This window comes from Trachypithecus francoisi, unplaced genomic scaffold, assembly GCF_009764315.1.
Source record: "Trachypithecus francoisi isolate TF-2019V2 unplaced genomic scaffold, Tfra_2.0 Lachesis_group5, whole genome shotgun sequence".
In the NCBI taxonomy this organism is placed as follows: domain Eukaryota; kingdom Metazoa; phylum Chordata; class Mammalia; order Primates; family Cercopithecidae; genus Trachypithecus; species Trachypithecus francoisi.
The window spans coordinates 121,718,245-121,744,635 of NW_022681470.1; the positions used below are offsets into that span (position 1 = coordinate 121,718,245).

General features: G+C 38.7%; 1 protein-coding gene across 4 annotated transcripts in view; it reads left to right on the top strand.

Annotated features, from left to right (window-relative positions):
- FRRS1 (ferric chelate reductase 1) overlaps positions 1-26,391 on the top strand; it is a 57,700-nt gene extending 31,309 nt beyond the window's left edge. For all 4 annotated transcript variants that reach the window (XM_033196836.1, XM_033196835.1, XM_033196837.1 and 1 more), the window contains 10 exons: positions 2,550-2,648; positions 3,652-3,799; positions 12,902-13,015; positions 15,030-15,145; positions 16,991-17,077; positions 21,014-21,111; positions 21,367-21,425; positions 22,578-22,721; positions 24,873-24,934; positions 25,012-26,391. In XM_033196836.1, coding sequence (XP_033052727.1) covers positions 2,550-2,648; positions 3,652-3,799; positions 12,902-13,015; positions 15,030-15,145; positions 16,991-17,077; positions 21,014-21,111; positions 21,367-21,425; positions 22,578-22,721; positions 24,873-24,934; positions 25,012-25,104 — 1,020 coding nt within the window. In that variant the 3' untranslated portion in view covers positions 25,105-26,391. The remainder of the gene's footprint in view (positions 1-2,549; positions 2,649-3,651; positions 3,800-12,901; positions 13,016-15,029; positions 15,146-16,990; positions 17,078-21,013; positions 21,112-21,366; positions 21,426-22,577; positions 22,722-24,872; positions 24,935-25,011) is intronic.

Sequence of the window (26,391 nt, forward strand, 5' to 3'; positions counted from 1 at the left end):
CATTGGTCCTAGAAGTTCTTCAACTTGGAAAACCTTTCCTTTAATCTCATCTTTACCTTGTCCTCCTATAAATATGTTTTATCTTCTAAGGTCTGCTTAATTACTCTCTTTTCTGGTAAGCCATTTTCAATTCTTTGGCCATACGTAATTTGTCTTTTTGTGTCACTTTATCTATCTGTCTGCCTCATTAAAACATAGCTTTAGGTTGTAAGAGCCATGTTCTTATAATAAAGTCATCTTTGTTTCTCCCACAGTGTCCAGCGTAATGTTTTCTCATAGGATGCTCTCTAAATGCTTGACTTGAGAGGGGAAACTGGGGAGAGAGCTTCAGTAAAACCCAGGGATTTGGTGGAAGTTCTTATATGGTGTACTTTTATGCTTTCAAACTTGAGGTTTCTAGAACTGCCTGGAGCCTGAGGTTGCAGTAGCACCTTCACTTACTCTTCATTTGGAATAGTGAGGACTGAGAGTTACCTGCTCTGTATCCCCATCATCTTCTTCATTATTTGGGAGGTCTACTTGTACTGATTTTATTTGCTTTCTTATCCTCAGTTTGCCTCAAATCAATCATTATTTGTATTAATTTTTTTATGTAACAAAAGAATTTCTATGTCTCATTCATGATATTCTAGAAAACATGCATTGTTTAAATCAGGGTTCAGGCCCAGCATGGTGGCTCACACCTGTAATCTCATCACTTTGGGCAGCTGAGGCAGGAGGATTGCTTAAACCCAAGATTTCAAGACCAGCCTGGACAACAGGGCAAGAATCCATCTCTACTTTTTTAAAAAATAAAAGATAAATCAGGGTTCAGAAAACGTTTTCTATAAGGACCAGATAGTAACTATTTTAGAGTTTGTGGGCAATATGGTCTCTGTTTAGCTACTAAACTCTGTTGTAGTATAAAAGCAGCCATAGATGATATGTATATGAATAAATGTGGCTGTGTTCCAATGAAACATGGACTTTGAATTTCAGTTTGATATATTTTCATTTGTCATGAAATATTCTTCTTTTCACCACTTAATTATGTAGAAGTCATTCTTAAACTATGAGCTGTATAGAAACAAGCTTTAGGTTGAATTTGATTTGCAGGCCATAGTTTGTTGACTCCTGGTTTAAGTCATGATTGCTCCAAATTTCTTATCTTGAATTGGGCTAATTCTGTGTAACAGGACATAATTGCTTTGCTAAGAGTATATCCTTGAGAGTTTTCAAAAGTGGAACATTTAAAAATAAAGTTGAGTCTGAAAGTATAGAAATATGTTAGAATCTAATATTGGAATTTATAGCAAGATTTGTTATAACCGGGTAGTCTTGGACCTTGTTTAAGGAATTGGATGACTAAAGCACATAAAGAACCTTGTTAGATAGTTTATGGAGAAACCAAGTGAAAGACCAAACCATGGACAATAACTCAAAATCAAGATTATTCCTTTGTACCATTGTTTAAATGTACTTTGAAGTTACAGTCTGCTTCTTTTTTGGTATTCTTTTTCATTCTTTTTTCCCCTATTAATTGACAGTCTGCTTTTTGATTATCACTTTATTTTATTCTATTTTATTTCTATTTTTTGGAGACAAGGTCTCCCTCAGTTGCCCAGACTGGTATGCAGTGGCATGATCATGGCACACTGCAGACTTGACCTTCTGGGCTCAAGTGATTCTCTTGCCTTAGCCTTCTGAGTAGCTGGGACCACAGGCATGCATCACCATGCTTGGCTGATTTTTAAAAAATTTTTTCTAGGACGAAGTCTCACCATATTGCCTAGGCTGATCTCTAACTCCTGGCTTCAAGAAATCCTCCTGCCTTGGCCTCCCAAAGTACTCGAATTATGGGTGTGAGTCACTATGCCTTGCTTGATTATCACTTTAAAGAATAAGATCTAACTTTCAGAGTTAAGGATTCTTGGAGACTAAAGAATAGGTAAGAGGTAGACTGACTAATTCCTCCTTGAGTACAGGTATTTTTACCTCAGTTATATAGCATTAAATCTATTGAATATGTACACTGTGTAGCAATATTTCTTTACAGTGTCTTCCATCTTAGAAGTTACCAAAAAATATCCAGTACAATGCGGTGTATTTGGTCATTAAAGTATGTAGGATATAGATATTTATAAATAAATAAATATCTGGAATATTGGTTATGGTAAGTTAATTGAAAAAAGGTAACAGAACTCTGTATTTTCCCATTTGGGAAGGAAAAAATAGGTATAATACAAATAGGTTTGGATGAATATACATGAAAATATTAAAGTGGTGTTCGATTAGTGATGGGTTTATGAACATATAAACATGTTATATATCTGTCTTAATCTATTATTTTACACTAAAATTCTATTGCTTTTGTATTATAACAAAATTATTTGCAACCCGCAAATTAGACAACCAATTCTCTAGAATTCATAGCATCATTCACGATTCAGTAAATTATGTTTTGAAAGCATCAAATAATACTTGGTTTCCTGAGGTGCTTTTTCAAAAAAAGAAAATAAAATGCTGAAATTCCTTTGAACTTTTTTTTCTCATTCGCAATTGTTTTTCAGGGTGATGATGATGCTTATCTGTGTATTCAAGAAGATCAGACTGTGTACATCCAGCCTTCCCATTTAATGGGGCGAAGTCACCCTGTAATGGACTCCAGGGTAGGTGTGAAAATTCTGGAACCTCCCCCTGAGACCCGCTTTCCAGCTGTGTGGCTATCACTGGCGTGGCTGTGCTGCTAGATCGCCTCCAACCCCCAGTTACACCTAGCCTGAGCAGGGGCCTGCCAGCAGGGCTCCTCTCGTAATGATCTCTGAGAAACTTTTCTACACTTCAGAAGTTTCTCTTGTAGGAAAACATGACTTCTTGCTTGTGTTACTTCCATCCTTTTGGTTGTTATCTCACAAAAAAGTACTTTATGGTTTATTAAGATGGTCAGGGCATCAGCTTCCTTTCAAAAGCTTACAGACAGGTTTCTAAGAAGAGGATGACATTAGTGACAAAATTTCTTGACTAGTGAGAAAGAGGAGCACATTTGACGAAGGCTGGAGATGCCTTGGACAGTTGTCTTAAGTGCCCTTTGTTGGCATGTGTATTGAAGGTGGGCTATTTCTGGTAGAAAAGTGTCTTTTTTGCAGGACAGTTGACAAGCAAATGAGCTCTGAAAGAGCAGTAGCTATCACTTAATGACAGAGCAAATGAGCTCTGACTGAGCAGTAGCTGTCACTCAATGACATAACTGTGCACAGCTTTCCCATGGGGTTGACTCCCATGGCTGGCTTGAACTTCTCCCCAGTTGTGTGTTGCATTTTGGCCACTAGGGTAGTACTCGTTAATTGTTTTTTTCAGTGTTTTTGATTGTATACTTGTGGCCAGATGGAGTTAGTACATCTGCTAAAATTTCTAACCTAGGTAGAAGAATTGTGGGGTTCTGGCTCAAAGTAAAAATAATATTTTTTCTTTTTGCCAAATGGGATAAAGACAAACCGGGAGAAAATGTTTCTTGTTCTCTTCAAAGAGGAAGTGGAAAAACAATGACACTGCAGACAAAGCATGCACATATGATCTAGAGAAAGGAAACTGAACAGGGCAGGATTTTGATCATATCTTATTTTTAGCAAATCTTTGGAAAGTGCTGAGAAGACCCATTGTGTGTGTTTATAGGATACCCTTGAGGATATGGCTTGGAGGTTGGCGGATGGTGTTATGCAGTGTTCTTTCAGAAGAAACATTACCCTTCCTGGAGTTAAGAATAGATTTGATCTAAACACAAGCTATTACATATTTCTAGCAGATGGTGCAGCTAATGATGGTAAGTATATTGTTAAGCTGTCTTTTCAAGTATTTTCTTTTTCTCTCTTCTTCCTTCTCTTTCCCCCATTTTTGGAAAAACTACTGTAATTTCCCATTTTTAAGGCACACACTTTCCTATAAATGTCAAATTTTGCCAGAAACTGGATAAAGGAAGAAAAATTTTGCTGGAAACTAGAGGTAGAGTGTCCACTGTGTTATAAGACAACACTGCTCATGATCAAAATGGCTTCTGATTAGTAAAATGCGTGTGACCAGAAGAACTGTAAATACCTAATAAGAAGCCATTTATTTGGGCTTCCCTGAGTGTAGTGATAGTAGATTAACATTGCAGGGGACCAGAAACGGTACCTTTAGGGTTGTTGCAAAAGATGTTGGCTCCTGTGGGGAAACTTGCCCAATATGAATCTCATCTCCTTAGACCTGAGCTTTCTCTAGGGAGGTGGGGAGGGGAGAAAGAGAATAGCTCCTGGACAGCTGAGTAAGCTGCTATAAGACCTCCCATTGAGGGGAGAATGCCTCACACTGCCCTGGGTGTGGTATGTTTCCTGTCTCACATCTTTCTACATGACTCTGATGCCAAGTACAGCCTAATGTAGTTTTATGAGTCTGAATCTTTATTCTCAAGAAGGCTACCCTGGTGGATATTGCAACACATATTAATAGGAATAATTTGATTTTGTTTGAGGTCTTGGCTAATGGTTTTTGAGGAACTACAGGAAACGTCAATGTAGTATTTAATGACTCATGTCTTAGGAGATAACACTGCGCCAGAACTTTGAGAATACAGCCCACTTTGAAAATGGTGAGAAGGTAGATGTCTACAGTAGAGAGAGAGGGATGGGGTAAAGGAAAGGAAGAACAGGAAATGTGATACAGGCAAATTGTGAAACGCCTACAATTCTATCATGTGTTTAAGACTTTTTAATCTTGGTAAAGCAGACTCCCAAAAAGTTTTGAAGCAGGATAAAATATCTGTTCAATGTTAAAATTTAGGAACATTTAAATTAATTAACTTGTTTGTTTTTGTTTATTTTTTTAGCTGAAGGAAGAATGCTAGAGGAACATTTTTAGAATTAGATATAGGCGACACATGTAGTTATCTTAGTCAAATCATTTACTCTTGTTTGTACCAGCAACACCAAATATGGCTTGAAAATAATTTCTTAATATGACTTGATAATGAGTAAAAATTTCTTAATATGAGTAATAATTTCTTAATATGACTTGATAATGAGTAAAAATTTCTTAATATGAGTAATAATTTCTTAATATGGCTTGATAATGAGTACAAATTTCTTAATGTGAGTAATAATTTCTTAATATGGCTTAATAATGAGTAAAAATTAGTGCTTACTGAATGCGAGTCAGTGGCTAAGCATTTTAGATAGATTCTTCATTTTTATCTTTATAAAATACAAGCTAGAGATGTACTATTATTATTTGGAGGAGGAAATTCAGACTTAGAAAGGTGAAGTAATTTGCCCAGACAAATAAACGATGCCGTTGGAATTTGGCCTTTAGAGCCTATGTATTCAGTACTTTAGAACATGGGAAAGGGACTGGGTGCAGTGGCGAATGCCCATAATCCCAGCATTTTGAAAGATCAAGACAGGTGGATTGCTTGAGCCCAGGAGTTCCAGACCAGCCTGGGCAACATGACAAAACCTGGTCTCTGTTCAAAAAAAAAAAAAAAATTAGCTGGGTGTGGTAGTGTGTACCTGTGGTCCCAGCTACTTGGGAGGTTGAGGTGGAAGGATTGCCTGAGCCCAGGAGGTAGAGGCTGCAGTGAGCTATGATTGCACCACTGCATTCCAGCCTGGGCATCTGAGGGAGACCCTGTCTCAAAAATAAAAAGAACATGGGAAATGTGGGGAATTAATTTTCAATAAGGAAAATTTGTGTTTTTAAACAGCTACTACTAAAGTGCAGGTCATTGCATTGTTGTGATTGCAGCCATCACTTGTTGCATATTACATGTATCTCTTTCATTTCTCACAGAGGCTTTGTATGTAGGTATTTTGTTGCTTTTTTTAGAGATAAGGAAACTGGGACCTAGTAGGGCTAAGCAACTTGTTCAAAATCAAACAAGTAGCAGAGTCAGAAATGAAACCCAGGTTGCTTCCAATTATAAAAGCTGTATCCTTTCTATAATATCAGACTGCTTCTTTTGGTGTCTGTGTTAGTCCATTCTCACACTGCTGTAAAGAACTACCTGAGACTGGGTAATTTATGAAGAAAATAGATTTAATTGAGTCACAGTTCCACAGCCTGTACAGGAAGCATGGCTGGGGAGGCCTCAGGGAACTTACAATCATGGCAGTAGCCATATCTCACATGGTGACAGGAGAGAGAGAGTATGAAGGTGGAAGTAGCCACATCTCACATGGTGACAGGAGAGAGAGAGTATGAAGGGGGAAGTGCCACACACTTTTAAACAATGAGATCTCCTGAGAACTCATTCACTTTCACGAGAACAGCAAGGGGGAAGTGTTCCCCCATGGTTCAATCACCTCCCATCAGGCCCTTCCTCCAACACATGGAGATTACAATTCAAAGTGAGATTTGGGAGGGAGCACAGGACCAAACCATATCAGCACCCAACATGTATAGATGCTTCATAAATGATTATTGATGCAAATAGATTTCTTAAATTGTTAGATGATTTAATGGTTTATACTTTCTAAAGTTTTATACTTAAATTATACTTTAGAGAAAAACTATTTCATTTAAATGGAGGAATTCTGTTGTATAATAAATTTTATATGTGTGGGTATACAGCGGGTGAAATGTTTCTTCATTGGTTAGCAACGTAGAAATCAGAACATGTTTTCTTTTAAATGATAGTTCTAACAATCCCTTAGAAACACCTAGTTAATGGATGATCCATGTGAAAATAGAGAATTGTTCCCCCTCCCTTGCCGACTGATGTTGCTGTGCTAATGGCATGGGAGGGAGAATCTCTGCCTTGACTCCTCTGTGGTGTTTCTCCAAATGTGGGGCTTAATGTGCTTCAGAACCACCTGGAGTGACTGCTAGCAGTGCAGATTCCTGAACTCCATCTCAGACCCACTGAGTCTCTTTTGTTGGTGCATGGAATCTGCATTTTAATAGGCATCCCAGGGGGTTTTATATATGCTGTAGTTTGATAACTTACTGCTCTAGGATGGAGTTTTCCCAGGTAAGCTATGCACATTGCAAGGCAGGTCAGGAAATACAGGGAACAATACTAGAACTTTGTTTAGATTTCCTTTTTGTCATTAAAATGTTAAATATTTAAATATATTTTATAGTGTACATCAGGGATCCCCAACTGACAGGCCATGGACTGGTACTGGTCTGTGATCTGTTAGGAACTGGGCCGCACAGCAGGAGGTGAGTGGTGAGCGTGTGAGCATTACTGTCCTGTCAGATCAGCGGTGGCATTAGATTCTCATAGGAGCACGAACCCCATTGTGAACTGTGCATGTGGGGGATCTAGGTTATGTGCTCCTTATAAGAATCTAGTGCATTTTGATCTAAGGTGGAACAGTTTCATCCCAAAACCATCTCTCCCCCATTCCGTGGAAAAATTGTCTTCCTTGGAACTGGTCCCTGGTGGCAAAAAGGTTGGGGACTGCTGGTATACATAAGATATTAATACATATTAATATCTTTTTTTATTGGTTTTTTTTTACTGGTAGAATGCAAAGCACACAAAACAAAACACTCCAATAAACAAACCTGGAGATTGCTATCCCTGGGAATGAATTTTCTGATCTTTTTGTACCGGGGAACAAATGACAGTTATCACATAAATCATTGCCTCTTCTATTACTTAGCTTTATGCATGTGGACCATTTATAAATTGAAATTCTGCTTAAAAGCAGTAAGACTTTGTAAGGTTTAAGCCAATTTTCAAAGCAATCATATAATCTCTGTAACCCATATAAATGTAAAATGTATCCAATTTCAATAAAGTCTCCTAACAGTCTATCCTTTTAAAACCTTTTTCTAACTGCTATTTTCTTCATGTTGCTGACATTGTCCTGTCTTGGGATAAGCAGTCATGTGAAATACTGAGTGTTTAAACTGAAGGATAGAAATCACTTGGGTAATTAAGTAATTCACAATGAGGAAATCTACCAATTTTAATAATTAATGAAGTAGAGACACAGCTGTTACATGACCTGTTATTTAAAGAATTTAGGAATACTGTAGGTAACCTATTACTGCCGGTTCTTGCACTAAGCATGAACTCCCTTTGAGCAAGACTACAAAATTATAATGGAGCCACACAATGGAATTCTGAAATCATAATGGACTTCTGCTTTCATGAAGGTTAAGTTCATGCTTAGTTCATGACTCTACAGTGATTCAGAGTTTAAACACACTTTCTTCCAACTTGTCTCTCGGGGTGGTTGGGCTTGGAGTCTCTTTTTCATCGCTACCACTCAATGAATGCAGGATTTTTAGCTTCCCCAGTGCCTTTCTTGTCATTTTTGATAGTTTTCTTGATCATTTTCTTTTTGACACTTTTGTAGCTCCTGACAGTTATTGTCTTTTTCTTCTTGACATTCTCTTCTCTAGGCATTCATTACATAAAACTCTTCTTTCTCATTTTCTGCCTTATAACAAGCCATGGTAAAATAGTATTCACTGGATGAGTAACCAGGTGTCCTAACACCATTTTTTGAATAGTCCACATTTTCTCACTGCTTTATAAGCCTCTTTATCATACATTAAAAGTCTATCAATAAATTGAATTATTTCTAGTGTATCTGTTCTTCTATTGATATATTTGTCTATTCCTGCATTAGTTAGAATTGCTGTTGCTTTATAATAGGTTTGTGAGTTTTGATAGAACATGATACCCCTTCTGGCCTTCTTTTTCAAGAATGTTTGCTTCTTCATGTGTATCTGTTCTTCTAGATAAACTTTAGACATTATTTGTCAAATTCTTCTTTTTTTTTGAGACAGGATCTCACTCTGTTGCCCAGGCTGGAGTGCAGTGGTGCAATCACGGCTCACTGAAGCTTGACTTCCTAGGCTCAAGCCATCTTCCCACCTCTGCCTCCCTAGTAGCTGGGACTACAGCCATGTGCCACCATTCTCAGTTAATTTTTTATAGAGATGGGGTCTCGTTATGTTGTCCAGGCTATTCTCCAACTCTCCGGCTCAAACTGATTTGTCAAATTCTATTAAAAACACTGTTGGGGTTATGATTGAAATTGTAATGCAATTTTAGAGCGATTTAGAGAATAACTCTGTACAATAGTGAGCCTGTCTATGCAGGAACACACTGGGATATTCCATGTGTTCCGAACCTGCATATGTGTCTTTCAATGAAATGTTATAGTTTTCTACGTATCTTCATAGGGCTTATATATATATTTTTGGTTACTTTGTTCCTGTGTATTTTATAGTTCTCCAAAGCAAATTATTATGAATGGGATTGTTTTTCATACATTTTGTAAATATATTGTCATATAGGAAAGTTATTTATTATTGAATATTTATCTTAAATTTAAGCCTCCTAATTTTCCAGTTGATTATTTTGGATTTTTCTGGATAAATGTCATATCCTGTGCAAATAATGACAGATTAATAGCCCTCATTTTCTTTCTTGTCTCATTGCATTGTTTAGTTCTTGCTGAATAATGTAGAATGGTAGCAATGAGGTGGCAAGAATTTTTGTGGTTATTATTGATTTTGATGCAAATGCATCTGATATTCAGTGTTAAATGTCTTATTTGTTGTATTTTTCTTGTGGATATCCTTTATGGTGTTGAGGAAATATTCTTTTGTTTCTAACTTCACTAAGAATTCATGTGACTATGTGCTGAACTTCATCAAATGTCTTTTGGGCAGTGATTGAGATGGTATTTTATCGTTACTTTAATAGATTTCTGGATGGTGAATGATCCTCACATTCCTGGAATAAACCTTACGTGGTCATGTTTTATTATTCTCTTAATATATAACTGATTTGATTTACTACTATTTTCTTTAAGCTTTTTATATCTATATTCATAAGTGATTTTGGTTTATGTTGTGACTGCGTGAATGTGTGGGGCGCTTGTGTGAACGTACACATGTGTAGTTTTGATTTCAGGGTTATACTAGACTCATAGAGTAAACTCTAGAAGAGTTTAAATAAAAATAATTTTTAACAGGCGAGGCACAGTGGCTTATGCTGTAATCCAAGCACTTTGAGAGACCAAGGTGGGCAGATCACTTGAGCCCAGGAGTTTGAGACCAGCCTGGGTAACATGATGAAACCCCGTCTCCACAAAAAATACAAAAATTAACTGGGCGTGGTGGTGTGCGTTTATGGTCCCAGCTACTTCGGAGGTTGAGGTGGGAGGATCTCTGGAGCCTGGGAGGTCAAGGCTGCAATGAATTGTGATTACACCACTGCACTCCAGCCTGGACAACAGAGTGAGATCCTACCTCAATCAATCAATCAATCAATCAATCAATCAATAAATAAATAAAATAAAAAAACAAATTAGGGAAAAATTTTAATGGTATGGTAGAACTCACCCATATAACAGTCTGGATGTTAGATGGAAATATTTGACTAATTAAAAAGAATTTTTTGGCTGGGCGTGGTGGTTCACACCTGTAATCCCAGCACTTTGGGAGGCCAAGGCAGGTGTATCAGGAGGTCAGGAGTTCAAGACCAGTCTGGCCAAGATGGTGAAACCCCGTCTCTACTAAAATCACAAAAATTAGCTGGGTGCAGTGGCAGGCTCCTGTAATCTCAGCTACTCGGGAGGCTGAGGCAGGAGAATCGCTTGAACCCGGGCAGCAGAAGTTGCAGTGAGCCAAGGTCGTGCCACTGCACTCCAGCCTGGGCAACAGAGTGAGACTCCATCTCAAAAAAAAAAAAGAATTTTTTTGGCCGGGCGCGGTGGCTCAAGCCTGTAATCCCAGCACTTTGGGAGGCCGAGGTGGGCGGATCACGAGGTCAGGAGATCGAGACCCTCCTGGCTAACACGGTGAAACCCCGTCTCTACTAAAAATACAAAAAACTAGCCGGGCGCGGTGGCGGGCGCCTGTAGTCCCAGCTACTCGGAGGCTGAGGCGGGAGAATGGCGAGAACCCGGGAGGCGGAGCTTGTAGTGAGCTGAGATCCGGCCACTGCACTCCAGCCTGGGCGACAGAGCGAGACTCCGTCTCAAAAAAAAAAAAAAAAGAATTTTTTTAACAATAAAAAAAGAATTTGTTGTTATTACTCTCCATGGTTACTACTACTTTGGTCAGTTTTTGTAATTCTATATTTTGTTTAGATTTTGAGATTTTTGGGGGCTGATTTAAAGTTGTATACAGTGTTTTTATATAAAATTGTTTTCTATATTAGCGGCTATGTCACCCTTTAAATTTCCTTTTTTTTTTGTTGTTCTTTTTTATCGAGACAGAGTCTTGCTCTGTCTCCCATCTCCCAGACTAGAGTGCAGTGGAGGGATCTCTGCTCACTGCAACCTCCACTGCCCAGGTTCAAGCAATTCTCCTGCCTCAGCCTCCTGAGTAGCTGGGATTACAGGTGCCTGCCACCGCACCCGGCGAATTTTTGCAGTTTAGCAGAGATGGAGTTTCACCATCTTGGCCAGGCTGGTTTTGAACTTCTGACCCCGTGATCCACCCGCCTCGGCCTCCCAAGGTGCTGGAATTACAGGCATGAGCCACCACACCCAGCCATCCTTTAAATTTCTAACATTATGATGTTTCCTTTCATTGTGTATCAGAGTAGCCAAAAACTCAATGGATTTTAATTATCCTTTTAGAGATTTGACTTTTCTGATTTTTAGCATTACTAGCTTAAGTTCTACCTTTGTTTTTAATTGATCTTTTTTTTCTGGTTTCCCAGGTTATATTTTGTTACTTTAAATGCACCTTGAATGAAATTATATCTGTGTGTGTGTGTGTTAGGAAATACTTGTAAGGTGATAAAAACATTTTTTGAATAATACCTTGATTGCATCACACATGTTTTGTTATGAAGTGTCTTTATTGTTATACATCTTGATGAAGACATGTGGTTTTAGTTTTAATTTCTTATTTAATCCAAAGGTTATTAAAAAGAGTAGTTTTATAAATATCTAGGTGGACCATTTTCCCCCTAGCTTTTCAATGTTAATTTTTAGTTTTGTTGCATTTTGGGCATATAATATAACCTGTATCCTTTTATTTCCTTTTGGAAATTATTAAGATGTAGTTTGTGGTCTAATATTTATCATTGGTTTTAGACAAAGTTTCATATATTTTTATTTGTTATATTAAATGTCTTATTTTTGATGCAGCACAGTATTCTAAAAATATGTATGTTCCAGAATTTATTTACTCATTCCCCTAATGATGGCTATTTAGTTTGCTTTTTTTTTTTTTTTTTTGCCAGCATGGAAAACATTGCTATAAACTTTCTTTACATATATCTTTGCTAAGATAGATTCCCAGAAAGAACACACACAGATCCACACACATTTGGAATAACTCTATACATTCACTGATTTAATTTTGTACCCAATAAATGGTAATATTAAAATAATGTATCCTCAATTTGCTTATGTCACTACTATTTGGAATTTTGGTTCGTTAGTTCGAATTGACCATGTGTGAAATAGTATATCATAAAATGCTTTTCTTTGTCTTCCAACCATCCTCTTTCCCCCAGCCCAATTTCAGTTAGTTTTTTCTAGGATTTTATATGCAGGTGGTGGTCAATGGCTTGTAGATTTTTAAAAAATATGTATTCTCTTTCAATATATTTTTTAACAGTTTTCAATGGTTTGTGACCATATTAACAGTGTTTATTTTAATTTATTATTTAACTTGTCTCTTTATATCACCAATTCTTTTACTATACATTCTCCGTTCCTAGTTCTCATTTTAATTCATCTCTAGGTTGGCTACGTTCTTTAACTTTTTTCAGGAAGGCTGTGTGCCCTTGCATATATCTTTATGTTGCTTTTGCATATGAATGAACATCTCTGTTGATATTTAATTATTTTTTATTACCTTAAGAAATTTTGTTGCCATGCCCTGCCCATATCTCAATTCCTTTTTTTATCTGAGGCAGTCATTATTCTTTGTCAGGTTTAATTTTGTTTCTGATTTGCAGGTCGAATTTACAAGCACTCTCAGCAGCCTTTGATTACCTATGAAAAATATGATGTGACAGATTCTCCAAAGAACATAGGAGGATCCCATTCTGTACTCCTTCTGAAGGTTCATGGTAGGTTACGTGTGTAACTACTTTGTGGAATCAACTTACCTGCGGACTCAGTGCTGGCTAGATTAGGCATGGTTGTGGGTATAATGTAGCTAATTTTTATAAAGCTTTTTTTTTTTTTTTGAGATGGAGTCTTGCTCTGTCACCAGGCTGGAGTGCAGTGATGTGATCTTGGTTCACTGCAACCTCTGCCTCCCAGGTTCAAGAGATTGCACTGCTTCAGCCTCCAGAGTAGCTGGGACTACAGGCGTGTGCCACCACGCCTAGCTAATTTGTGTAGTTTTAGTAGAGATGCGGTTTCACCATGTTGGCCAGGATGGTTTCGGTCTCCTGACCTCGTGATCTGCCCACCTCGGCCTCCCAAAGTGCTGGGATTACAGGCGTGATCCACCACGCCTAGCCTATAAAGCTTTTATGTTTAAACACTAACACTTGCAGGCAGCATCATCTATTTTTTTTTTTGACACAGCTGTTGGTAAGCATCATCTATCTTAATGTTTGCTAATTTTCATTAAAAATGGAGAGTAGGGCTAATTCAGTGGTTTTAACCTTGGCTACACACTAAAATCACCAGTGGAGCTTTTAAGACATCTATAATTTTGAAAAACTATCCTAGTTGTTTCTAACTGCAGCCAGGGTCAAGTGTTACTGGATTAATTTAACTTTTATGAGACCTTAATTTTTACCATTTATTAAAATAAATGCTAATAAAAGAATGGCCTGTGATTTTGATTGTTTACTTATAACAGTAGTTTGGTTTCAGAGGTACAATTTTGTTGTTGCATTGATCAACGTACAAGTATTTCAGAGCATGCAAAGTACTTAGTGCTATACTTAGGCATCATATATAATACCTAAATGAGGAATAGAATGAAGTTGGAAGAACAGTAGCCTAAAAACAAGGCTCTAGGCCGTGCACGATGGCTCATGTCTGTAATCCCAGTGCTGTGGGAGTGTGTGGTGGGCGGATCACTTGAGGTCAGGAGTTCCAGACCAGCCTGGCCAACATGGCAAAACCCTGTCTCTACTAAAAACTTTGTAATCTCGGCAAAAATTAGCCAGGCATGGTGGTGCGCGCATGTAGTCCCAGCTACTTGGGAGGCTGAGGTAGGAGAATTTCTTGAACCCAGAAGGTGGAGGTTGCAGAGAGCTGAGTTCCCACCACTGCACTCCAGCCTGGGCAATAGCGTGAGACTCCATCCCCCAAAAAACAAAAAACAAAACACCCAAGACTTTTAATATACTCTGGTTCTACAGATGAAAGTTGACTTCATTCGAAAACTAGCCTGGCTTATTGTTAAAAAGATGGGATTTGAAAGTATGGGAATAGTGTAGTGTACACTCAACTACTGTAAACTCTTAGTGTTTTGGGAGGAACTTTCCTTATTTGGGATATTCCCTGTATATTTTCCAGAGTTATCCATTATAGTAACGTTTTCCATAAATGCCATCACAGTTAAACTTGAAAGTAACTTTATTGTTGTTGATTTGCTTCTACTCATGTTGTAGCTCCAGTTTGGTAGTAATTGGATTCTGAAATAACGTGCCTATTTGTTTTTCACTGCCTTTTGGAGTGAGATGTGAGAAGCTTTTGAAATAACTGCAGAGGCAGTTATTAGTATAGTAGTTAAGAGCACAGTTGCTGAAATCAGATAGGGTTTGTATCCCAACTTTGTAACCTTGGAAGAGCTACTTAATTCTCTATGGTTTTGTTTCCCCATCCAGCAAAACTGGACTAATAGTTATAACTACATCATGGGACTGTTGTAAAGATCAACTAAATTAGTATATGTAAAGCATTTAGAATACTTAGCACATAATAGGAGCTATAGAAGTGTTTGCTGTTCAAAAGAGTGATGGTAGCAAAACTATGATGTATAGCACCATTTAGGTTGTACTTATGTCAGCTGAATGTATTTTGCTGGCTATTTATGTTTTCTGAGCATTTGGCTTGGTCATTTAAGCAACAGCTTGATTGGTTTGTGATGGTCTACTATTACATTTATCTCACTTGTAGGTGCCTTAATGTTTGTGGCATGGATGACTACTGTTAGCATAGGTGTACTGGTTGCCCGGTTCTTCAAACCAGTTTGGTCAAAAGCTTTCTTCCTTGGTAAAGCAGCTTGGTTTCAGGTAGGTGAGGGAAAAAAGTTCAACGCAATTTTCATAATACTTGAACACTGCAACATGAAAACATGTGAAGTATGTATGTGTGTGTATGTGTATGTGTTTTGTGGTTACAGATGTAGGTCTGGGATTCTTCCTTTTTCCCTTTGGTTTTCTGATCAATTGAGAGTGGACACAAGGTGCTTGATAGAGATAAGAATACCGACAGTTTTAGGAAGAGTCAGGCTGGGGTGGAGAATGTGTCAGGGCCATGTGAGTCCCTTTGTAATATAGACTTTGGGACCCAAATGACCTTTACTTATACCTCTGTTTGTAGAGGGATATGTTGGAAGAGCATTCACCCACTACACTGCACTGAGTAAAGTCAGGCCAAGGAATGCAGAGGAACTGAAGAAAGAAATAGTGGGAGCTTACTGTGTTTCAAAGCAAGGGTCACTCCTCTGGTTGTGGGCCATTGAATGTGAGATTATCTCTAACTCATCACTTGGGATCATCTATCTCCTATATGGGTGGGAAGAGAAACTGAACGTGTTCTTTTTCATGCTCTTCCTTCCCGTGAGATGGGGAGGCGGTCTACTAATAGGAACATAGCAAGAGCCAATGAATATCCTTCAAAACAAAGCAAACCAAACCTTATGTTTCATGGGTTATGGAGTATAGATATTTACATATATAGTGGAAAATCAATGAGTTCATGTTGGGTAAGAATGTACGTGCCTGTAGAAAAAAATACTGCTTGTTGGAACAGTTTTGACTTTGTAAGAGGGTATCCTTGACACTTCATATTCATATAAATTTGTAGATTGTAAGGTTTACCTTATCTAGCCTCATTTTTCACTATTGCCTGGGAGGGCCTATCTGTTTGATTTGTTCTCGGTACTGCTACATGGCTCACCTTGCTACTTTCTTTCTCTGCCTGTGGTTTGCTGCCAGGTGACTACTTTCTTGCTTGCACTTGAGTGCCTTTGCTCTCGTGCTCTCTCTCTCTTATCTGCTCATGTGGATATTCCCAGCTCGAAGATTGTGTATTCTCTTTATCAACTCGAATCCTCCAGTGCCTTTAAATTTATGATGCTGATGATGTGTATATATACACATGTCATAGTTTTATCTCTATCTGTATCTCCATCCATCCATCCTTCCTTCCATCCATCCATCCATCCTTCCATCCATCCATCCATCATCCATCCATCCATCCATCTATCCATCCAGCCATCCATCCATCCATCCATCCATCCATCTATCCATCCAGCCATCCGTCTCTATCCATACACACACTCATACACAGGGTGCCTCCTACTTTCCCCAAGATAGTTTTGGTCTGCACCAGTTATCCTGGCATAATCAATAAACAGTGGCTATTTTCACACTTACTATTCTCCTAATTTGTATCATGAATTATATAGTTCACATATTTTTCTCTTATTGATGCAATTATATCTGAAACTCCTCAGGAGACAGTATTTTTTGTTTGTTTGTTTCCTTACTATCTCATTGTACCTGTTATAGCACTGTGCTCCATGGTGGAGCTTAATAAATATCTTTGGAAGGAAATGAAGGACTTGGCAAGTAAATATGCTCTGTGCGTGAAACATCCATTCCTGCTGCTCTGTGCAGGTGAAGTCTTGGCATACACTTTTGAATGATGAGAATGGCAACTTAGGGTTTTCTTCAAAGTTTAATTGTATACTAATTTTTTTTTAACCTGATTACAAACTGTGATTAGATGTCAGTTGAATGCATGCCTTCAGTGAATCTCACCCCATGGTCTTTTCCCCATTTTTCCCATTGTAACACCACCTTTCTCTTACATGGATAAGTGTCTTCTCAATTTGTCATTTTACCTTGCAGGTGCATCGGATGCTCATGTTCACCACAACTGCCCTCACCTGCATTGCTTTTGTTATGCCATTTATATACAGGGGAGGCTGGAGTAGGGTAAGTATATCTTAAATAGGATATTTTTATATAAATCCATTTTATGTCAAAACAGATTGCTGTTTTATTCTCAAATGATGGGTAAAAAGATATTTCTTCATCAATCCCCCTTTCTTTCCCTTTTGAATCATTGGATGGTTCTTTCACATGGTTAGAGGTTGGGGTAGGGTGAGGATGTCAGTACAGATTACTTAGTAATGAAATGTATTTGTAGGCTGCATCATGAGTTATATACATGCTATAGCCTTAGTTAATTTTTCTCACTATAGAGGGGTGACAATTCAATGTGTGATGTCTCAGGAACATGAACAATGTGAAGTGGTTTTCTCTAACTAGTACTATGATGACCACTAAGCTAACATAATTTGGATTTCTACTCTGTACCCAGTGGTTCTCAGTGCTTTATATGTGTTATCTAATTTAAATCTCTGGGTGTGGTGGTTCACACCTGTCATCCCAGCACTTTGGGAGCTGAAGTGGGAGGGTTGCTGGAGCTCAGGAGTTCGAGACTAGCCTAGGCAACATAGCGAGGCCTCATCTCTATATATTTTTATTAAAAAATCTTTTAAATTTCAGATTAGTAGGTATTAATAATAATCCCACATCACAAATGAAGAAATCGATGCTTATTCCCAAATCTTTATCTCCAGTCCAGACTTCTCCCGTGGCTTGAGACTCACACATCTAGCTCACATTTCATGCAGGACCTTGACTTGCATGTCTAAGACATCAGACTTAACACATCCAAAATGGGACTCCTGATCATCTTTTCTCCCAGGGCTGCTCCACCCACTGCCACCTCCATGGTAGCTGCTGGAATTCCATTGTTAGATCAAAGCCTTGGAATTATCATTAACTGTGCTCTCTTGCACATCCCATGTCAAATCCATTGGGAAGTTCCATTGGCATATGTAAAGTATATCCACAGTCCAACACTTGTCACTGTCATCAGATACTACTGTAGGAGTGTGAGTCTGCATCATCTTTTGCTTGGCCATTGCAGTAGCCACTTAACTGGTCCCTCTACTTCAACCCTTGCCCATGCACTATCTATTTTCTACAAAGAAGACAGTTATTTTTTAAAAAATGTAAACCAGGCTAGGTGTGGTGGCTCACACCTGTAATCCCAGCACTTTGGGAGGCGGAGGCAGGCGGATCTTGAGGTCAGGAGTTCGAGACCAGCCTGATCAACATGGTGAAACCCCATCTCTACTAAAAATACAAAAATTAGCCAGGCCTGGTGGCGCACACCTGTAATCCCAGCTACTCAGAAGGCTGAGGCAGGAGAACCACTTGAACCCGGGAGGCGGAGGTTGCAGTGAGCTGAGATCGCACCACTGCACTCTAGCTTGGGTGACAGAGTGAGACTCCATCTCAAAAAAAAAAAAAAAAGTAAATCAGACCATGCCATTCTTGTACCCCAAACTGATTTCTCTAATGTCTCCCAATTTTATTCAGAGTAAAAATCAAAGTTCTTCCAGGGACCTTCATGACTGGCTCCCAGTTATTCTCTGAACTGACCTCCTCATCCTCTCCATCTAGTCCATTTCCTTCCATACCGGCCTCCTGGCAAGTATGCAGACATGCCAGGCATGCTCCTGCTTTATAGTCTTTGCTATCATTCTTCTTTCTACCTGGCACATGCTTCCATTACTCCCTCACCTTCCTCAAGTCTTTGCTCAAATTGAAGCCTCTCAGGGAGCCCTGCCCTGCTCTAATTTTTCCCATAGCACTGTTTATGTTATGCCATTTCATATAATTTACTTACTTGTCATATTTTTTCTTGATCTCCCTTCCAACACTACTATGTTAGCTCTATCAGAGCTGGGATATCCACTGGTGTGTTCAGAACAGATTTAAGTATGTAGTAGGTACTCAGTAAACATTTAGTAAATGAATGAATAAGTCTTATTGAGAATAAGTGATATATGTTAAGTTCAGAGCCTGTGCTTTCATTACGCTTTTCCAGTTTTATAGCCAATGAGAATTTGATATCAAAATTTCATATTTCAGAGCTTGGGCTGGTGCCACAGGGATAAGATTGACGAATTCTGGGTCGCAGATATTACTAGGAAATCTCCCTCCTGCTTTTTAGGTAGTTTGTGTGTCAGTCAACCTATGTTTTTAAGGAAGTTATGAAGATTTTGTGATATGAGTTGAGACATGAGAACTTTATTTTAATTCAGACATTTGGGACAAGGGTAACACTTATTTTTGTAATTGTCTAGTTTATAGCCTTTGCAACTTATGAATACGATAGAACAAAGGTTAAGAGCCCCATTCTAAAGCTGGATTCCTTGGATTCAAATCCTGCCACCATGACTTATTACCTGGCAGGTGCACCTTGGGCAAGTTATTTAACTATGACCCTCAGTTTACTCATCTGTAAAATGGGGATGGTATAGTATCTATCTTATAGGCTTTCTGTGAGGATTGGGGATAAAATAACTGAAAGTACTTAGGATAATTCCTAGCACATTCTAAACACATGCAAGAATCTTGTTACTGCTGCTGTTTTATTTTTTATTAGAGACCCTTTGTATCTCTAAAGTCATGGTTATAATTTTACCCATGCATCACTGAGTCCACGGTTTGAGAATGTTTTCATATTGTTCTTTTGTTAGCCTTTAGTTCCTATTTACAAGGACTTCCTATCATGGCTTAGAAACCACTATGTCCCTGTTTCTAGGTCACCGATACAAGTCTGTGCTACCAAGCATGGGCATCACTGACAACAGACAGTAGTATCCCTCCATCCAAATGTGTCACAGGTTAGAGCATCTTCTTAGCCCTTCTCTTAAGTGTTTGAATGAAAAATCATTGCACAAAGTGGTCGAATCCAACTATCTGCTGTTCTGAGCAGGCACGTGACATCACTAAAGGAGGAATGCGGCAGAAACTATTGTGATAGTCTGTCAGTACTTTTTCTTGGGTTAGCTCTTCATTCTGGACAGAGGTGATAAGCTTTTAATACAGTGGCTATATAGGTTATTCACTGAATCAACAAACATTTATTGAGTGACTAAGACTCTGTTAAGCTCCAGGGTTACAGGGAGTCATATAGAACCCACGGTTCAGGGAAACATAGAGGGCTAAACCAATTATTACCATATGCTGGGGTGATTGCGCTTGACATGGGGACACTAACTAGTCCCAGCTGGGCTGCAGATGGCTGTTCTGATGTTGGTGGCCATCTATTAGGTTAGTGCAAAAGTAATTGTGGATTAAAATACTTGAAAAAAACTGCAACTACTTTTGTACCAACCTACAGCATCCTGATGGGGAGAGGTAGCATTCTCTACGTGGATTCCACAACCATTTACATACTGTGACCATGGACATAGTTCTTGATATCTCTGAGCCTCAGTTTCCCCATTTGTAAAACTGGGATATTGATAACCAGTTGTCAAACATTGTAGTGAGAATTAGTGTGTGTAAAGTATGTTCCTGGTACAATGTGTATACTCAGTGAATGTTGCCTGTTATTATTATCATCATTATTGAATGTTTAAAGCCATGGAAAAATACTAAGAATGCATCTGTGTGTATTTTTTTTTTTTTTTTTTTTTTTTTTTGAGACGGAGGAGTCTGGCTCTGTCGCCCAGGCTGGAGTGCAGTGGCCGGATCTCAGCTCACTGCAAGCTCCGCCTCCCGGGTTTACGCCATTCTCCTGCCTCAGCCTCCCGAGTAGCTGGGACTACAGGCGCCCGCCACCTCGCCCGGCTAGTTTTTGTATTTTTAGTAGAGACGGGGTTTCACCGCGTTAGCCAGGATGGTCTCGATCTCCTGACCTCGTGATCCTCCCGTCTCGGCCTCCCAAAGTGCTGGGATTACAGGCTTGAGCCACCGCGCCCGGCCAGTGTGTATTACTTTTAACTTGAGGATTTAAATTGATGAGAGAGATTGAGGCCATTGAAATGATGTAACTTTGTTTAGCATGCAGGTTACCACCCATACCTCGGCTGTATAGTGATGACTTTGGCAGTTCTTCAGCCTCTTCTGGCAGTCTTCAGGCCACCTTTACATGACCCAAGGTACTTAGAGCCTTTCTATATAAATGCTCTCTTAATGTAGATATCATTAGTTTGCAAACTAATCTCTTTTCAAATGGAGAAATTTTGCATTTTATAAAAATCAGTGATAAATTATAGTTACTTTGAAATACTTTAAAATGCATTTCAGATATCTAATTCCCAGACAATAAGGAAAATTACATGCTTTTTATTCTATTGGGAATTAATTATAGTTCCATTGCTTTTAAGAACACTGACTGGTTCTTATTTTGGTAGAAGGCAAATGTTTAACTGGACTCACTGGAGTATGGGAACAGCTGCTAGAATAATAGCAGGTAAGAGATTGTGATGCCACTTATTCATATATAATTGCTAGCTGTTTATATTACAAGTTGTAATTTGGCTTAAATGATTTTTAGATGCATTAGTAATTGGAGTAATTGGTTGTTGAGGAGAAATCAGCCTTAAACGTTGAAATCCAGAAAGTAATTTCTAGAGGTAATGATTTAAGTCATTATTTCAGTTTTAAGTTTAAGGTCTTTAAAATAACTTTAAAACTCTCATTTTAAGACTTATTTTAGCATTTGCCTTTGCCAGCAGAATAAGCTATGCTGATGGCCAAACATTTGAGTAGCTCAAATTGAGGGTCATTTGTGAATTGGGTTGAGGTGGGTTGCTGGGTTCAAGCTTTCCATCTCCAGGTCCTTTCCACGGGGCTTGTCTCTTGCAGGGTAGGGTGGTTTTCAAAAGTTAGGAATAATTATGCAGTATATGTTGATACCTTGTATAATAAACCCCTAAGTAGGTACCTTCTACCCTAACACTGCTATAGTCTATGGGATTCTTTGTCGGAGGGGGAGTCCAATCAACCATGGTTTCTATACTTTTCTCCTTTCATTCACTGCAGACTTAAAACAATCTGGAAAATGTGGGTGCATCTCTTTTAACAATTGGTCGATTATGCAGCCATAAAAAAGAATGAAATCATGTCTTTTGTAGCGACATGGATGCTGCTGAAAGTGATTATACTACATGAATAAATGCAGAAACAGAAAATCACGTACCACATGTTCTCACTTATAAATGTGAGCTAAACAATGAGTACACACGGACATAAAGATAGAAACAGTAGACTCTGGGGACTCCAAAAGAGGAGAGGGAGGAATGGGGGAAAGAGTTGAAACACGACACTTTGGGTACTATGTTCACCACTTGGGTGATGGGTTCACTAGAAGGCCAAACTCCAGCGTTATTATGCAATATGCCCTAAACTGCCCCCCGCAACTGGTAATTCGTAATCAATTGCCCATCTTGCCCTATCTAGCCTTATAATTTTAAAAGCCTAAATTAACTATTTGGTCTTGAATATTAATCTTTTTTTATCTCAAATTCTTTTAGTATGTTTTACTTGACAATATACATACACTAACACACAGTTGTCTCTCTTGGTGGGACATTTGAATATAACTTTTTTCTTTTATATGTAGTGGCAGCGATGTTCCTGGGAATGGATTTACCAGGACTGAATCTTCCTGATTCACAGAAAACCTATGCAATGATTGGATTTGTAGCCTGGCATGTAGGGACTGAGATTGTTCTGGAGGTACATGCTTATCGGCTCTCTCGCAAAGGTAATCTGCTAAAAAAGCCACGTTATGTAAAATCACTTTTATATACACCATTGGAAAAGAATGAGTTTCCTGATAGTAACGGCTAACTATTACATTGGTAGCTCACTAAAAATTTGTGATCACTCAGCCAGTGGTAGAAATTGTGGAGATTTTCTGCCTTTGTTTTTTTACAATTTTTGCTATTAGAAGTTGTGAATGGCCGGGCGCGGTGGCTCAAGCCTGTAATCCCAGCACTTTGGGAGGCCGAGACGGGCGGATCACGAGGTCAGGAGTTCAAGACCATCCTGGCTAACACGGTGAAACCCTGTCTCTACTAAAAAAAATACAAAAAAAGCTAGCCGGGCGAGGTGGTGGCGCCTGTAGTCCCAGCTACTTGGGAGGCTGAGGCAGGAGAATGGCGTAAACCCGGGAGGCGGAGCTTGCAGTGAGCTGAGATCTGGCTACTGCACTCCAGCCTGGGCGACAGAGCGAGACTCCGTCTCAAAAAAAAAAAAAAAAAAAAAAAAAAAAGAAGTTGTGAATAAGATATAAAGGAAAGGTTTTTAGGTTTTAGGGAGGGGGTCTTCCTTGTAAGTACTTTCACTTTGCTGGTCTGACCTAGAGCCAGTATGGACTGCAAACTCTGAATGCCTAGAGCTGAGGGAACCCTGAGATGGAGGAAGAAGAGACTCAAAGTCAACACTGGATGGAGCGGCAGACAACTTTGACCTATTTGACAAACTTACTGGGTGCTATCATTTAGGTTGCTATGTGCATAATTACATAGCTAGGAGCAAGCCAGCTAGATAGGAAGGACTGATTTTGCTTTTGCTCTTTAGTGACAAGGTCTGTTTTGGTGCCAGGCAGGGTCAGGGTACCTATAGTCACCATTAGGAATGGAGAAATTAGTAGGGAATGGGTGTCATTTTAAACTACCCTGGATTCTAGACTAAATGTCCTTTGTGTCCTGCCTGGTTTTCATCCTTTTCATCCACTAAAATAAGTGAAGGTGGCCTTCTAAAAACAAAAATTATTTGTTGTCTAGTAGGCTGGGCGCGGTGGCTCAAGCCTGTAATCCCAGCACTTTGGGAGGCCGAGGCGGGCGGATCACAACGTCAGGAGATCGAGACCATCCTGGCTAACACAGTGAAACCCTGTCTCTACTAAAAAGTACAAAAAACTAGCCGGGCGAGGTGGCGGGCGCCTGTAGTCCCAGCTACTCGGGAGGCTGAGGCACGAGAATGGCGTGAACCCGGGAGGCGGAGCTTGCAGTGAGCTGAGATCCGGCCACTGCACTCCAGCTTGGGCGACAGAGCGAGACTCCATCTCAAAAAAAAAAAAAAAAAAAAGAGTGGAGTAGTACATATCAGTCCTGCTACTTTTGATCCTTGATAGGCTTATATATGTGGGGCTTTTGATGACCACTGAATTATGGCTTACTGTTTTTGTTTGTTTGTTTGTTTGTTTTGAGACAGAGTCTCACTCTGTCACTCAGGCTGGAGTGCAGTGATGTGATCATAGCTCACTGCAGCCTTGAACTCCAGAGCTTAAGCCATCTGCCTGTTTCAGACTCCCATCTAGCTGGGATCACAGGGATGTGCCATCATGCCCGGCTAACTTTTTACATGTTTTTTAGAGACGGGGTCTCACTTTGTTGCCCAGGCTGATCTCAAACTCCTGGGCTCAAGTGATCTACCTGCCTCCTTCTTCCAAAGTGTTGGGATTGCAGGTGTGAGCCACCATGCCTGGCCAATGGCTTACTGTTTAAAATACATATATACTTAAAACTTGGATAGTTGTCATATGTTAATTAGTTTGATGTAGCTATTTTATAATGTATGCATATATCAAAACATCATGTCATACACCATGAATATATACATTATTTTGTCAATCAAAAATAAAGAAAACCAAAGAGCTTAGATCATTATGACTTTTAGGTGGTGTTTATTGACTAGAAGGCGTATTTTAAGTTACTTAACAATACTCTTGCCAGATTGTCCACATTTGTGAGAGGCTTAATTGTTGAGGAAGTTTGCAATAATTAGTAGCTTGGAATGGGAGAATTTCTATCCTGGAAATTGGGGTGAACAGTACAAATCAGGTTTTTAAAAAAATTTAATTTACCTGCATAACGCTGCCCTTATAAACTTATGTTATTATTCTTGACAGTTGAAATATTGGACGATGACAGAATTCAGATCCTTCAGTCATTTACTGCAGCGGAAACAGAGGTAAGTCCTTTTCTTGTTCATTGACACAAATCTTAACGGTAATACTTTTTTTTTTCATATCTCAATTTTTCTTTCAGGGTCATGCTTTTAAAAAGGCGGTGTTGGCAATTTATGTCTGTGGAAATGTTACTTTTCTCATCGTATTTTTATCTGCAATCAGCCATCTATGAGCAAGCAAAGACCTTGGCTTTTGCAAGCCAAGTGATAATTATCATCAAACCAAAGAAAGTTGAAGCCTGTCCTGACTGCCTGGAGCATATTTGTGAATTCTCACTTGGAAGACTGAGGTCATGTCTGTAGAGGAATTCTGAAGTCCAGCCCTTAGAGACCAACATTCAAGAGGGTCATATAGACTACAAATTAATGTCATGCCCTATATGTCATTCTGGGTCTTAAAGGAAAGATTGTACTTCAGGAGAAGTAACTCTCAAATATTTCTTGCCAAGATTTAAAGAATGTTGGTATTTAAGGAAATAAATAGTGATTTGGAAAAACAACAGATGTCACTAGGATAAAAAAGAGATATATTACGGTAAATATATTTTGAACTACAAAGGTGCTGTGGTACTTTAAAGAAAAACTATTTTTACTAGTTTATCTGAATTGTCTGTGGACTTTATTTAGAAACTGTTTTTCAGTTTAGTTTTTTGGACATATCCTTTGCTCAGTGTATTTCCTTACTTCTCTAGTAAAGGTGGAAATAAGGCAGATGCCATTGTAGGTTTTACCAGCATTTAAATATATTATGAATTTCTTAGCAATGAAATGCAAGTATGCATCTTTTACTTAAAGGCCCTATTTATGTATTCACCTACAGAGATGAAATAGCATTTTATGTGTTAATTGTTTGGGCTATAGAATTTAAGTCCTTGTAGCATTTGGAGATTATAGACTTGGATTTCAAAATGGATAAAACTCACCCTTGTGAACATATCTAATAGATATTCTGTTTACTTGTAGAAATAATATAATGTGTCTCTGTTTTGTTAGACATCTTTGATGCTCTACTGAGTCAGAATAGGTCAGTGTTATCTTCCTTATTTCAAGAATTCATCTATTTTATGGCTACATCTCATATGTGCTATGAGGACTTCTAGCCAGTGGGTGGCGCTATAATACCGAAGTACTGTACTGCTTTGTCCGTGTTTCCTTGTGCTGATTCCTTTTCAGTATTTAGGTAACACTATGGGATGGCATTTCCCTTAAATTTCACCAACTCTTCTTAGTCTTTATTTTAAAAATGTCTACTTTTTTTTGGGTGGTTGGGGTAATGGGTTAAAACGTTAAATTACTAACCACTGTTTATTTTCCAGTTTGTTTGTTTTCTGTGATTATTTATAACAATTGTTTGATACTTTTTTTATAGTCCCCTGACCCTGTAATGAATGAATGCAGCTATCTTAGGCAAAACAAATAAATGAACTGGGCATTTTTAAAATAAAAAATTTAGGAAGTCA